This window comes from Leuciscus leuciscus (assembly GCF_965113295.1).
Source record: "Leuciscus leuciscus genome assembly, chromosome: 2".
NCBI classification, from domain to species: domain Eukaryota; kingdom Metazoa; phylum Chordata; class Actinopteri; order Cypriniformes; family Leuciscidae; genus Leuciscus; species Leuciscus leuciscus.
The window spans coordinates 34,500,310-34,513,675 of record NC_138726.1 but is presented as its reverse complement, the minus strand read 5'-3'; the positions used below and the strand labels follow the sequence as shown (position 1 = coordinate 34,513,675).

The window sequence follows — 13,366 nt, the reverse complement described above, 5'->3', positions numbered from 1 at the left end:
GTTTGTATAGGAAGTATTGGAAAGACCTGTCACACATCCTGGACTTTCTCTTGTGACAGTTGTAAAAATGTGTAATCCTGCGTTATTTTAGGTCAAGCAAACCACAGATTGTGTTTCACAGCGTCTACATACATGGAGTATATCATACGGAAGGAAAAAAACCGAGTCAGAACCACGAAAGCTGCTGTCGATCAAATTCAACTATTAGTGCTGAACATTGAAAAGCAATGTTGAAGGAGTATCTGCGTACAAATGCGTGCTCTGCTCTTAGTGTTGTTTTGCACCGTTGCTCTGCAATGGGATCGTGTCAGCTGCCAGAAATCTGGTTACCTCGTTGCTCTTGGGAATGTCTGGAGTTCAGACAGACCTGCAGGAGTTACACTGAACCGCAATGGAGACGAGGTGAGCTGTACAAAACTTCTCTTCAATATACGATCATAGACAATGTATATTTAGATTACAGCTAAATCAAACCACTACACCCCTTTAATTCATTATTTGAATGTGCAGTAACTTCATAAAACTGTAAAGGTATCACTCTCCATTTACCTTAATTAAATTCTGCGTTATGTGGCCCTTTCTAACTATTGGCAATTTGCTAGGAATCCTGCACTGCTGCATTTTTTGTCTGTGTTGCAGTGTGATGTTGTGATGAACCTGTCTGCCAGTCAGAGATGTGAGTTTGTGAAGAATACCCCGGACTGTGCTTCAGATGAAGGGTTCATCAAATACCCTTGGGTCACCTTTTGTCTGTTTCCACCTAATCTGCTGCCCCTAGTCATCACACTCTATGTAAGGACATTTAGCTCAGTCACCAAACTTAAAGTTTCATTTCACATAACAGAGAATCGAATATTGTGTAAGTTTATTTGTGGAGCGTGACACGTTTGTTTTTTTTGTTTTTTTGTTTTTACATATCCACCTAAAACTAATCATTATCCATCAGTCTCGATTGTAATTTGATGTTATATAGGTAAACTTTCACTCCTTCTCTTTTCTTCCTGTCAGGTAATCTGGCTGTTTGTTTTGTTCCTCATCCTTGGGCTGATTGCATCAGACTTGTGAGTTTTGTATTTGAGAAAATACTTTAAGGGTTATTAATCGGCCTGGTGATCACTGCTGCCCCTGTCCTTAAGGGACTTCATTTCTTCTGTGGAAGATATTTTGAAGAATGTTACCCGTGACTTCCATTGTGTGGACAAAATAAACTCTGAGACATATTTTATGTTCCACATATTAGATATTACCAACATTCTTCACAGCTTGGTACATTGATAATCATTGAATTTCAATAATTGAGCCTGACTGAATTAGGTATAAGTTAAGTGCTGGTTGTGTGTGTGTGTGTGTGCATGTTTGTGTAATCTTTACTTTTAGAGTGAATATGATTTGGCATGTTTATTACATTGCATTCTATTTGCGTTATGCATTTAATTAGGGCTATTAATTGATACAAATTAGTTATAGATTAAAACTTATAAATAATAATTGTAACCTTCTGGAAACATTTCTATTTATGTGATCTCATGGCAATATCAATCAAGCTGAGTCTTTGTTTGAGGCTATGTTTTACTTCCCCATTTACTCATGTGACTTTCATTTATCTGGAGAATTTTGAGTTGAGTCTTTATTTTCTAAAAGTTCTGCTTTTTGAGGGTCATAAAGTCAGTTAATTCATCATTTGGTTGCAAAATTCATTTACAATGATTACAATCTAAAGTACAAAATATTTAATTCAAATGTGTGTAGCTTATAATGTGTATTTTGATTTATATTATATTATTTTATTTTTTTCAGTTTCTGCCCAAATCTTTCCGCCATTTCCTCCTCACTAAGACTGACTCATAATGTGGCCGTATCCTTTGAATGTTTGAAACATGGCAGAACAGTAATACCCAGATCAGCTGATCATTGTAATTTGTCCTCATTTTGCAGAGGTTGAGGAGGTTAATTGCTCCTCATGTGGACTTCTGCTTTGTCCTTATCAACCACAGCAGTGATAAACTCCTGAGTCTGGAGTGAAGAGAATATCACAACATGCTAAGCAACTACATGTAATATATCAAACAATAAGTCTGTTTGTAGGTCATATGCCCACAGTGTTTGCCAAGGCTGTGTTATTGTAGTAGGTAGTGTTTGTTTAGTCTAATGCTGTTTATTCTTGAAGTTTGTGCATGATCGAGAAGAGTCTGTTGTACTGTTTGAGTCATTAAAGTGTGTTCATGACTGAGAGGTGTGTGTAGTGGTCAAGCGGTGTGTGACAGAGTGGAATCTAAAGTGATCTGGTTACTGGAAAGGGCCCAACATGGTGTTGTGAGGTTTTATGTTGGTGTTGGCATCTTTTCATTTTCTTCATCATTTTCCATGACGGAATAGAACAGGGAGTAACGTTCCTGGCACTTGGAAATGGGGCTCCAGATGTGTTCAGTGCCATGGCTGCTTTCTCTCACCCTCAGACTGCTGGTCTTGCTGTTGGAGCATTGTTTGGTGAGAGATCAGCACTTTTAAACATGCACCAAATATTCTTACACAAACACACATACGTTTCACTCTATTAATTAGGACACTGCATAGACTTCCATTGATTTTTTTTATCGTGTTCATTATATTATCACCTAACCCAGCCCAACCCCTAAACACAACCCTCACAGAAACATGTGGAAAACACTAATTTAAATAAAAACATGCTTTGGCCAATTTATAAGCCTTTTTAACTAGTGAGAACTAGTAAAATGTCCTCACTTGTCAGTTATCATAGTATTTCACTACATAAGTGAGGACTTTTGGCCCTCACAAATATAGTTATATTGGCTGCTGCAGAAATTACACACTTCGCATTTAAGTCTTGTGAACAGATTCATTAACCATAAAAACATGAAGTGCTCTGTAGTATTATTTCTATGGTGCTTTTCAGTATATAGTATTCAGTATGTGTTCATTTATTTAATGCTGATTCGTTGACATGTTCATTAGCAATGAATATAGACCATTTGTTGAACTACATGAATTGGGATTTTTTTTACCTACTTTATAATGACATACTGTATTTTTCTAATCTGATTTTTTTTTTTAGGGGCAGGAATCTTTGTTACAACAGTGGTAGCTGGGAGCATTGCTCTGATTAAACCTTTCACGGTGGCATCCCGTCCATTCCTTCGTGATGTCATTTTCTACATGGCGGCTGTGTTTTGGACCTTCAATATCCTATACAAAGGCCACATTTCCATGGGAGAAGCCGTGGGTCTGATAACCGTTATTCATTTACCCAAAATTTACACATTCATTCTGAAAGTTTCACGTTCATGTAGTAGAATATAAGGGCACCAGTTCAAAGATTAATATTTCAGTTTGTTTGGAAAAAATGTATGACTATGAGTCTAACATATTTGTCTCCTGCGCCATTTTTTTTCTTCTCTTATCCGCAGGTTATATGGGGTTGTATATTGCATATGTTTTGACTGTGATTGTGAGTGCATATGTTTACAATCGTCAGAAGCATCAGCTAAATGAATCGGCACAGAGCTCAGGCAGAGAACACGGTGAGGAGACTGCTGTTTTTGTCAGCACTGAGCACTATTATTCCAAAAACACACATTTTACCCTCTTAAAATCTCATTACAATTTCTGAATTAGGAGCGATTATTTTCTGTTTTTAAATTAACAATTTTAAAATGTGTTGTAAAGTCATGTAACTATTGGTTTTTGGTTTTCAAAATATGAACAACTAAGCTGTCTGAAATTTTGAATATTCATTTTATTTTGCACTATTTACACATTCATATATACTGCTCACAACAATGGAAATGCAAAGCTCTGTCAGGACTTTATCTAAATAAAGTGTTGTTGTAGTTTATGAAATAAAATGCATGCTGTTTGACTAATAGCAGTGCTAGTCATATCACTGAGCAGAGATTAATGAGTGCTGTTCTTGACTTGTAGGAGAGATTCTCCAGTCTGATTCACATATAGAAACTCAGAGTGGCAGCATACAAGCACATGGTGGGTTACTTCCTCTCAACCTTAAAACTATGTTGGCTAACTTTAGAGCTGGAGTTTCCGTGGGTTATGTATGTGTGTGGTTGTTTTAAACTCCACAGACTTTCATAAATATGGGAGTTTTGCAAGTGTGTGTGTTCCCATCTGCTTAGTTAACAGTGAAAGAGAATTTAGCATCTTTGAGGAAGTTCTGTATGGTGTGAAAGTGTTGCTCTCTGCTCAGGCATTACATATTATGTTTGTGTGCTTGATTGGCTTTGAAATGCCACTCTTCATCAAGTTTCTTTCATAATTTAGAGAGAGAGAGTGTGAGTGTGAAATTCTTACATGTATGTTTCAGATGAAGAAGAGTATGAGCCTTTGCTGCCTTACAATCAATCTACTGCCCAGATCTTCCTGAATGCTATTAACCCAGTGGACAGCCGGACCTGGAGGAGATGGCCCTGGAGTGCCAGAGTCCTCAAAGTGATCAAGGTGAAAATGTGAACATTTCATGATCACTTCCTGGTTCTAAATGAGTGGATGTTCCTCTAGTAACCTCTTTTTTTAAAAATAAACTTGTCTAATTGTCCAATTGGTGGATGGTGGGGACTTTATATACATGCATATGTTATTTTAAAGTCACAATGAAATCAAAATTTAGATTTTGTTTTTCATAGAATATTGCAATGTTTATTATAAATGATTTATCCATGCACATCATTATTTTTTTTAAATCCATGTACCTTGTAATCTTAAATTTTTTTTTTTTTTAAACGTCCCCTTCCTCTTGCAACAACATCTCTTCTCTGATGATGACACACGCCGTTTACAGGCGCAAGGACAGGACAATCTGTCACTCACATTACAGCAATAGCAAACCACAACCATCCAATGAATTCCCGATGGCCTAAATGCACAAGTCACTTGTCTTGTTCAAGAAGCCGTTTCACTTTCCTTTTCATGCCGACTTTAATGTGAAGTTCCTTTTTTCCTGTCTGTCGGACTGTGTTAGGTGCCTGTAGAAGTGCTGTTATTGTTGACCGTTCCTGTGGTGGACACAGATAAGGAGGATCACAACTGGAAACGGCCTCTTAACTCTCTGCACATAATCACTGGGCCTCTGGTGTGTGTGCTCACATTCCAGTCTGGAAAGTGTGAGTCGGCTTGTTTTTGTTTTGTTTTGTTTTTTAACCATAAGAACAAAACTGTTTAACAGCAATCTTTTATGTTTTGTGCACATGTAAGGTACTGTTATGTCACCCCTATTATTGTTGCTTTATTACTCCTGTTGTAGTCATTAGAATGGTCAGAGGAACTGAAATGAGTCTTGTATGCGAAAAGATAAATGCTGTTAATGCAGATGTTGTGTAATCACTTCACATTCTGTAAAGTGCATGTAATTAAAACAGACATTCATTCTTTTTCATTCAAGATGGCTTATACCTCATTGAAGGAGAATTTCCTGTCTGGGCGCTTACAGTCTGCATTGGAGTCTTCCTCTCAGCCATAGTCTTCTTCACTACCACAAATAATCATCCTCCTAGATATCACTTTGTATGAATCTTCAGTTCTGTCTGCTTTTTATTTTGGTTGAAATATGTTGCCAATATAAAGCTTCATAGCTCATGCATATTTGCAGTAATGTACTGTTTTTAAACTTAAATAGGATTCATTTATTTGATAAAAAAATACAGTAAAAATAATTTAAATAAATAATTTAAATTTAAAATAAATAATTTAAATTAACTGTTTTAATATATTTAAATATTTAAAATGTAATTTAATAATGATAATTTAATAATAATAATAATAATAATTAATAAATGTAATTTAAAATGATATTTCATGTAAAGGCAAAGCTGAATTGAATGTGTGTGTGTAGCTCTATTCATTGCTAGGTTTTGTGGTCAGTGCCCTGTGGATCAGCACTGTGGCGTCTGAGATTGTCAGTGTGCTGCATCTGCTGGGGATTGTTCTCAGACTCAGCAACACTGTACTGGGACTCACCTTGTTAGCCTGGGGCAACAGCATCGGAGGTACATACCCACTCACAACATAAAAAATAGCACATTATTTTACCATTATTTTTGCTCATAGCCAGTTCTAGGACCTGAAGTTAAAGTAAAAGATTTGCAACTACTAAATAGCATTGTTTAAATATTTTAAGTACTAATGGTAATTTATGTGTTAGTTAAAAAAAACAATAAAAAAAAAACACAAAAACAAATAGCTTTTAATACTTTAAAGGATCACCAGTAGGACATTATACACTGTTATGTATTTACATCTGTTAGACCAGATATAATATTTTTGTGTTTTCACAGATTGCTTTTCAGACATTACTATAGCCCGTCAGGGATACCCACGGATGGCCATCTCAGCCTGTTTTGGCGGCATTATCTTTAGTATCCTTTAGCATATACAGTCTTTTAAAAGTTTTCCTTTTTGTGTATGTGCTTTAACTATATCAATAGTTGACAGTATTGTAAATATCCTGATATATTTTACCCTAAAACATCACCACAGAGTGCGTTTTGTATGCCTTTAACATTGCATAAAGATATGCTGTTTGGTGTAGGTCTGGGCTGCCTGCTGCAAATGTTTCAGAATAATAACGTTGTGACGGTATGTCTCACACTCTATACACAATGCCTCAGCTTTCTGCATATACATTTAACTGGATGCTATCTACTGTACAATTTTTCTGGTGTTTACTTGAGAATATGTTGCAAGCTTTTAGTCAGCTGAATATTAGTTTAAATGAGTGATGGAGTCTGATCTGTGTGCTGTGTTCTGTTGTATGGACAGCTGGAACCAGAGGGGGTGCTGTGCTGGGTTCTCTCAGGAGCGCTGGGTCTGTCTCTGGTCCTCTCCTTCATACTGGTACCTCTTCAGTGTTTCCACCTGAACCGAGTCTATGGCATTTTTCTACTGATCTTCTACATTGTCTTCCTCATTGTCGCCCTCCTCACCGAATTTAGAATTATCCAATTCTGACATCAGCAGAAACACTAACCGGATGGATGCAAAGATCTTTAGACTCTCATAGAAATATATAAGAATACAAATATTTTTGTAAATGCACGTGTTTGAAGATAATGAGCCAGTAATTACTGTACAGCAAAATTTTCAATCAACTATAATCTTAAATCATGAGATTAAAATGTATTTTATTAAACAGGACATTTGCAAATATGATATGGGGTTGTCTGTTTTTCTTAAGCTAACCCTTACGAAAATTAACCATGGTTCTACTACAAAAAAACATGGTAAATATAGTTAAACCATGATAACCACAAATTTGATTTGATTAAACTTTATTGTCCTCAAAAGCAATTCTTTGTGTAGACAGCAGTATACACACACATATAACAACACATATAACAACACAACACACAAATGACAATAAATCATTTAAAAACCTAATTGCAGCAGGTATAAAGGAATTTTGTATATCTATTTGATTTACACAAGGGGAGTTTAAATCTCTGTCCTGAAGGAAGTAGTTGAAGTTCAATACACAATGGATGAGTGACATCAGAAAGGACTAACTGGCCCTTCCTAGTCATCCTATGCTCATAAATTTGTGTGATAGTCCTTAAGTCGATCCCCACTATCTTACTGCACATTGTAACTATGCTTGTCAACTAACAGCAGATGGAGAGTATGCTCGGCAATCTACTGCTTTTCCTGCAGTTCCTGGACGTCAATGTTGAATTTACTGTCGAATTTGAACCACTGAATTTGTGGAAGCGAATTTGCAAAGCGAAATAAAATGGACCGAAAATTGCCTGTTGAAGATTATTGGTTGTATTTTTAAAGAGTTTGAATATTTTGGAAGTGAAATATGAAAGGTGAATATGGATTATTGAATTTTTTATAATGAAAAGGTGTTTGAAATGTTTTTAATTGAAATATTCACAGCTTAAATATTCAACCATGTTGAATTTCAGCCCATAAAAATGTAAGCACTAAAAATACAATGCATTAAAATGCAAGCATGGTTAATGCAATGCCTATTTTTTTTCAAGTAGTGCAATTCAACATGCTTTTTATTTCAAAAACATTTGACATTATTTTACTTCCATATGTGTTTCGATTTTTTCCCCTCCAAACCAAGATGGCCATGGGTCAGTCAGACATGCCAAGTTGCTCCAGAATATCCACCCATTCCTTCTATCCTCGGAGACTCTTGTAGATAAAAAAAAATTTTGCAGCATCAAGCAATATCTAATGAGTCAAGTCACAGTAAAATTTTCCAAGTTTTGATTTTAGATTGAGAGAAAACTCTGATTAATCACATGTCCACTTCATAATTATAATGTGAATATTGTTTTTGAAACTTAAAACTTAAAAACTTAATCTGCAGTGACTTTTTTTACTGTAAATAAATGTATTTGTATTATTAGAATGTAATTTTCATTGACGTCGAAAAAAGTCATGTGATTAATGCATTACAAGTGTCATACATTATGTACTTTACTTGTTAGATCAAAAAGTAATCTGATTACGTAATGCACGTTATTGTAATGCTTTTCTCTACTCATAACATCAAAAAGTAATCTGATTAGGTAATGCATGTTACAATACATTACTCGTAACATAAAAACAAATCTGATTACGTAATGCATGTTACTTGTAACACATTACATTACTTTACTTGTAACATCAAAAGAGTAATCTGAATGCGTTATGCATGTTACTTGTAATGCGTTACCCCCAACACTGCTCATTTCAGATGAGATTGAAAAAACGTATCGCTAGGTTTTCTCAGAGGAGGGCTATGATAGAAATGTGCATGTCCATCTTGAACACAATCAGAATTATCAGCTAATAAGGGTAAATCTCCATACTCTGGTGCACTGGAGGGAGCAGTTTCCAGAGTAGTACCTTGACAGGCTGTAGAAAATTCTGATGGAATCACGTCCTCATGTTCTGATATCAAAGATACGCGAAGTGCAACTTGTATGAGGTTGTATGAAGCCTTTGCAATATTTCGCATTTATATTTTTTGTATATATTTTATAGTTTTCACATGATTTGATATAATTGTATTGATTAGTTTGTTAAATTCACATACTTTATCTGTTTGATTATTGTCTTATATTTAATACAGTATATATTCAGTTTAAACCATAACCGCATGCTGTCCACTCAAGTGGACATCTGAAGATCTCTTTGAAAAATTTGTCAAAATAAAATAAAATAAAAATCAATTCTTGTTTTTCATGCCCTAAGAGCAATAAAAACACATAGGAATAAAATCCTGACTGAGGTTATCATAATTCATGCATGAAAGGGCTAAAATCTCTCCCTCTGTATTTTGAGGCGCACACACAACTAGTGATGGGAAACCGAGGCTTTCTGAAGCATTTGAGGCTTTCATCTTTCATAGATTTTAACACAATGCGCATTAGCGACATTTGGTGGTCAGACTTGTTTTCTCCACCATATCTAACAAATCAACGCAGAACAGAAAAAGCACGTGACCAAACAAAGTTTCGGAAGTCCGTGACATAAGTCCCTTTTCCACCAAGGCAGAACTGGTGCTGGTTCGGAGCCAGAGCCTAGTTTCAAATCGATTCTTTGTTTTTCCACCGCCAAAGCACCAGCTCCGAACCAGTAAAAGTGGTTCTTAAGTAGCACCAAATCATTGCAGGGTCTAGAACGGAGCCAAGAAAGAACCGCTTGCGTCAGAGGCTGGGGGCGGGGTTACCGTGGCCAACAAGACTGAAGAGAAACTTGTGACCGCCATTTTTAAATAGCAGCTAGTCGAGCTAATAGCAGCTCGATTATAATATCCGTCTATGTAAGTTACGGCGAGCTGCACGAACGCGTTGGATTCGCCGTGTTTGGATGCCGATTTATTTTCGCAAACCCATGAGCATCCATAGTAACGCAACGTCTATTTTTGTTGATGCCTTGTTCGAGATGCATCGGACCAGCGTGGACCGATCAGAGCTGCGGGAGTGTTTGGAGATCATAGAGACAGAGCGCATTTAGGCCACGCCCACACCCAGGGGGAAAACAAACGAACTGTCTCCATTGACTTTGCATTGCGAGAGGCTGCCTCCTTGTCATTCCTTGCTTCTAACAAAAGACAGACAAATGCCTAAAAGCTGCTGTGTGACAAGGTGTACAGCAAACAAGCTAAAAAAAACTCAGAAATAAGTTTTTATTAGCTCTCGACCCCAAAAAACGAGTGTTTTTAGGACATAAAAGTGGATACAGGCAGTTGAGACAGAGCGTCACGTGTCTCATTACTCTGAGAACTAACGTACGGCCGCTGGAGGAGACCGTAATCGGCAACACAGGATAGTTTATCTTACAGAAATATAATATATAAAACTGACATTTGGATATTTGACTCACCAGTGACCAAATGTTTAACTTACTGCACACGTAGTGTATTTTTAGTGCATACTGAGTGTCAGGATCCCACAATTGACCCATTCGTTCCAGCCTGTATCCACTTTTATGTCCTCAAACGCTCGTTTTTTTGGGGTCGACAGCTTATGAAAACTTATTTCTGGGTTTCTTAGCTTGTTTGCTGTACACCTTGTCACTAGTGATGTTACGTCTGACACCGACGCTCCGAAGCTTGCTTCAAACTCGAACGGTCCTTGCAATGAACCACTGCTTCGGAGCTTGTATCATTACGTCACTAGTCACGTGAAAATGACTTCTGAAGCAAACACACTGGTTCACTCCTGTAGTGAACCACCTGACTGCTTTGACAGCCCAATCCAGTGTTGACAGGTTTGAAACCTGGCGGCTGTATTTCTTATAAAAGTGAAGCCAAACCATGGCAACACTGTGAGTTGCAGTAGTCGGTGTCTCTAAAGCTGGTGAAATTGTAAAAAAATATATATATATCACCTTTCACCAAAGACAAAGAAAATAATATTTCTGAATAAAAACCATACCATTTAATGAACACTTTGTCTAAGCCTTCTGCATGTACCCAAAGCACACCCTCTGCCACATTTTTTTATTATTAATTAGAGAACATATGAACATTGTTGCATAAAAATATGCATCAAAGACCGAAACTTCAAAAACCCTCTGCTACATTATACAAGTACAACCAGTTACACAAGGACATCCTTTTCAACATACAAAAATATCAGTCCCACCAGTTAACAAGTTAAGAGTTCTGCTTCCCACAGCTAAACAAGATAAAGCTTTCACACATGATACTGCCCTGCTAAAAAAAAAAAAAAACTATAGAAACCATTACCGAAATTCTATTGGATTTAATGGTTTTCATGAGAATTTTATTGGTTGTAATGGGAATTATAGTGGTCTCTGTGGGTCTCTACTGATATGTGTTGGGTTCTATTGGTGGGGGCATTAAATCCTAATGGAATATGTCCCAAACACACTACAAAAAAGAATTCTGTAGTGGTTTAAATGGTAAAAGCCAATGGTTCCTATTGGTATTTTAATAGAAACCATTAGTATTTCTGTGATGGTTTCCAACTTTTTTTAAGCTGGTCTGATCTTCTGTCCTTGTCTAAAGAAATAATTACACACACATCATGCTTAATGTTTTATTATCAAGGTGAACACATGAAATTCATCAGTATCTGTAAAATTCACCTACATAAATGAGTTTCACAGCACTAACACTGTTTCAGATTTGATCGCCTCGGTAAACACGTAATAAACGGGGCGTTAACATATAAGTCTACTTGCATTTTATGGTTGTCAGCTTTGTTGCATTACATTTACTTCACCAGGAGATGGTGCTGCAATTTCTATCTGAATGAAGCTTCGAGTAATGAACCATTTTCGACACAATTGTATCAGAAAGCAATAATGCTTCGAAACGCTTCATTTGGCCATCACTACTTGTCACACATCAGCTTTTAGGCATTATTCTGTCTTTTGTTAGAAACAAGAAATGACAAGGAGGCAGCCTCTCGCAATGCAAAGTCAATGGAGACAGTTCGTTTGTTTTCCCCCTTGGTGGGCGTGGTCTTCAGATTATGACGCGTTGCGCTCGACTCCTTGGGCTTTTTGATCGCTTTCGCAGTGCTTTGATTTCATGTGCTGATCGTTCTGCGAGAAGCCGATGCATCTCGAACAAGTCTGGTGTGTTTGTGTTTGGCGCTGCCGTGCCGCACTAGTAGTAAGCTCGTCAGTCGAACCAACTCCGAACTGGCATTAGCTCTAGCTCTGAACCAGCACCCGGTTCTTGTTGGTGGAAAATGGGTAATAAAAGAGTGGATAGAGTTCTATCTTATCTCATATAAATTAATTTGTGCCAATGAAACCACTACTCCTGTAGCCTGGTTCGGATTCACATATTAATCAATAATATAAAATGTATGTGATCATAATTATAGTAATTGTAATAAAAAAAATATATGTTCTGTTCTTTTTAGAAAATATATATACATTATGTCATAGGGAAGTGTAGTGTTAAATCGTTTAAATAATGCCTCCTCAATCATTTCCCTTTTAGAGATCACGTGGCCAAGGTTTCTGGACGCTGATTGGCTCAGGCAAGGTTTAATTAAAGTAAATTAAATTAAAGGTAACTTTAAAAGCTTCCACCCAACTACTAATACTTTGCTTTAAAAAGTACCAAGTAGCCTAGTCACACAGTGAGAAAAGAAAATCTGTATATAAAAAAAGATGCATCGATAATCGTTTTATCATCGCAGCACTCTGAATCGTAATCAAATCGAATCTTGAGGTGCCTAGAGAGTCCCACCCCTAGTTTTTTTCTATATTTAATGGGAGAATTGTTGTAAACATATAGTGCCTTACATTTGCTCTCTTTTTTTTCTTCTTTTTTTTAATAATGTTTATGTTTAATCATTAATCTTATTTTATTGTGCTGTATTATTGCTCATATGTTTAATTGTTGTAATTTATCACTATTATAATGTCTCTAATTGGACAGTGTTTGGTGGGTCAGCACCCTAAAACAACTTGTGTTTTATAGTGAAGTGCTATGGGATGACCTAAAGGGCAGTCATGGCCTAGTGGTTAGGGAGTTGAACTGGTAACCCGAAGGTTGCTGGTTCGATTCCAGAACCGGTGGGAAATGACTGAGGTGCCCTTGAGCAAGGCACCTAACCCCTAATCGCTCCCCGGGCACCACACAAAGGCTGCCCGCTGCTCTGGGTGTGTGTATCCATGTTTGCAGTGTGTGTGTGTTAACTACTCACTACTCTGCTCCTAATGTGTGTGCATTAACTTGGATGGGTTAAATGCAGAGGTCAAATTCCAAGTATGGGTTACTATACTTGGCCGTCACGTGTCACTTTCACTTTTTCACTAATCAATAGCATTTTTACACAAAGTGCTGCACAACAGAGCTTTACTGTTAAAAATAAAATATGGAAGAAAAATTGTGATTGTTCCTTAAAAAATT

The 13,366-nt window shown here is 36.8% G+C and overlaps 1 protein-coding gene across 1 annotated transcript; it reads left to right on the top strand.

Annotated features, from left to right (window-relative positions):
- On the top strand, nucleotides 1-7,176 carry slc8b1 (solute carrier family 8 member B1). Its single transcript, XM_082158071.1, has 15 exons — nucleotides 1-402; nucleotides 640-792; nucleotides 1,009-1,061; nucleotides 1,798-1,855; nucleotides 2,382-2,487; nucleotides 3,074-3,241; nucleotides 3,426-3,539; nucleotides 3,940-3,999; nucleotides 4,337-4,470; nucleotides 4,991-5,132; nucleotides 5,411-5,532; nucleotides 5,861-6,014; nucleotides 6,303-6,383; nucleotides 6,539-6,603; nucleotides 6,787-7,176. Exons 1-15 carry the CDS (start codon nucleotides 253-255, stop codon nucleotides 6,973-6,975), a joined length of 1,749 nt encoding a protein of 582 aa, XP_082014197.1. The 5' UTR covers nucleotides 1-252; the 3' UTR covers nucleotides 6,976-7,176.
- Nucleotides 7,177-13,366: the final 6,190 nt, after the last annotated feature.

What these genes read in the sequence shown, in the direction of transcription:
- slc8b1 (XM_082158071.1), top strand. Translation starts at nt 253, where the DNA reads ATGCGTGCTCTGCTCTTAGTGTTGTTTTGCACCGTTGCTCTGCAATGG. An exon ending in TTCCATGGGAGAAGCCGTGG is followed by an intron (nt 3,242 to 3,425) that starts GTCTGATAACCG and finishes TCTTATCCGCAG; the next exon opens with GTTATATGGGGTTGTATATT. An exon ending in CACATTCCAGTCTGGAAAGT is followed by an intron (nt 5,133 to 5,410) that starts GTGAGTCGGCTT and finishes TTTTCATTCAAG; the next exon opens with ATGGCTTATACCTCATTGAA.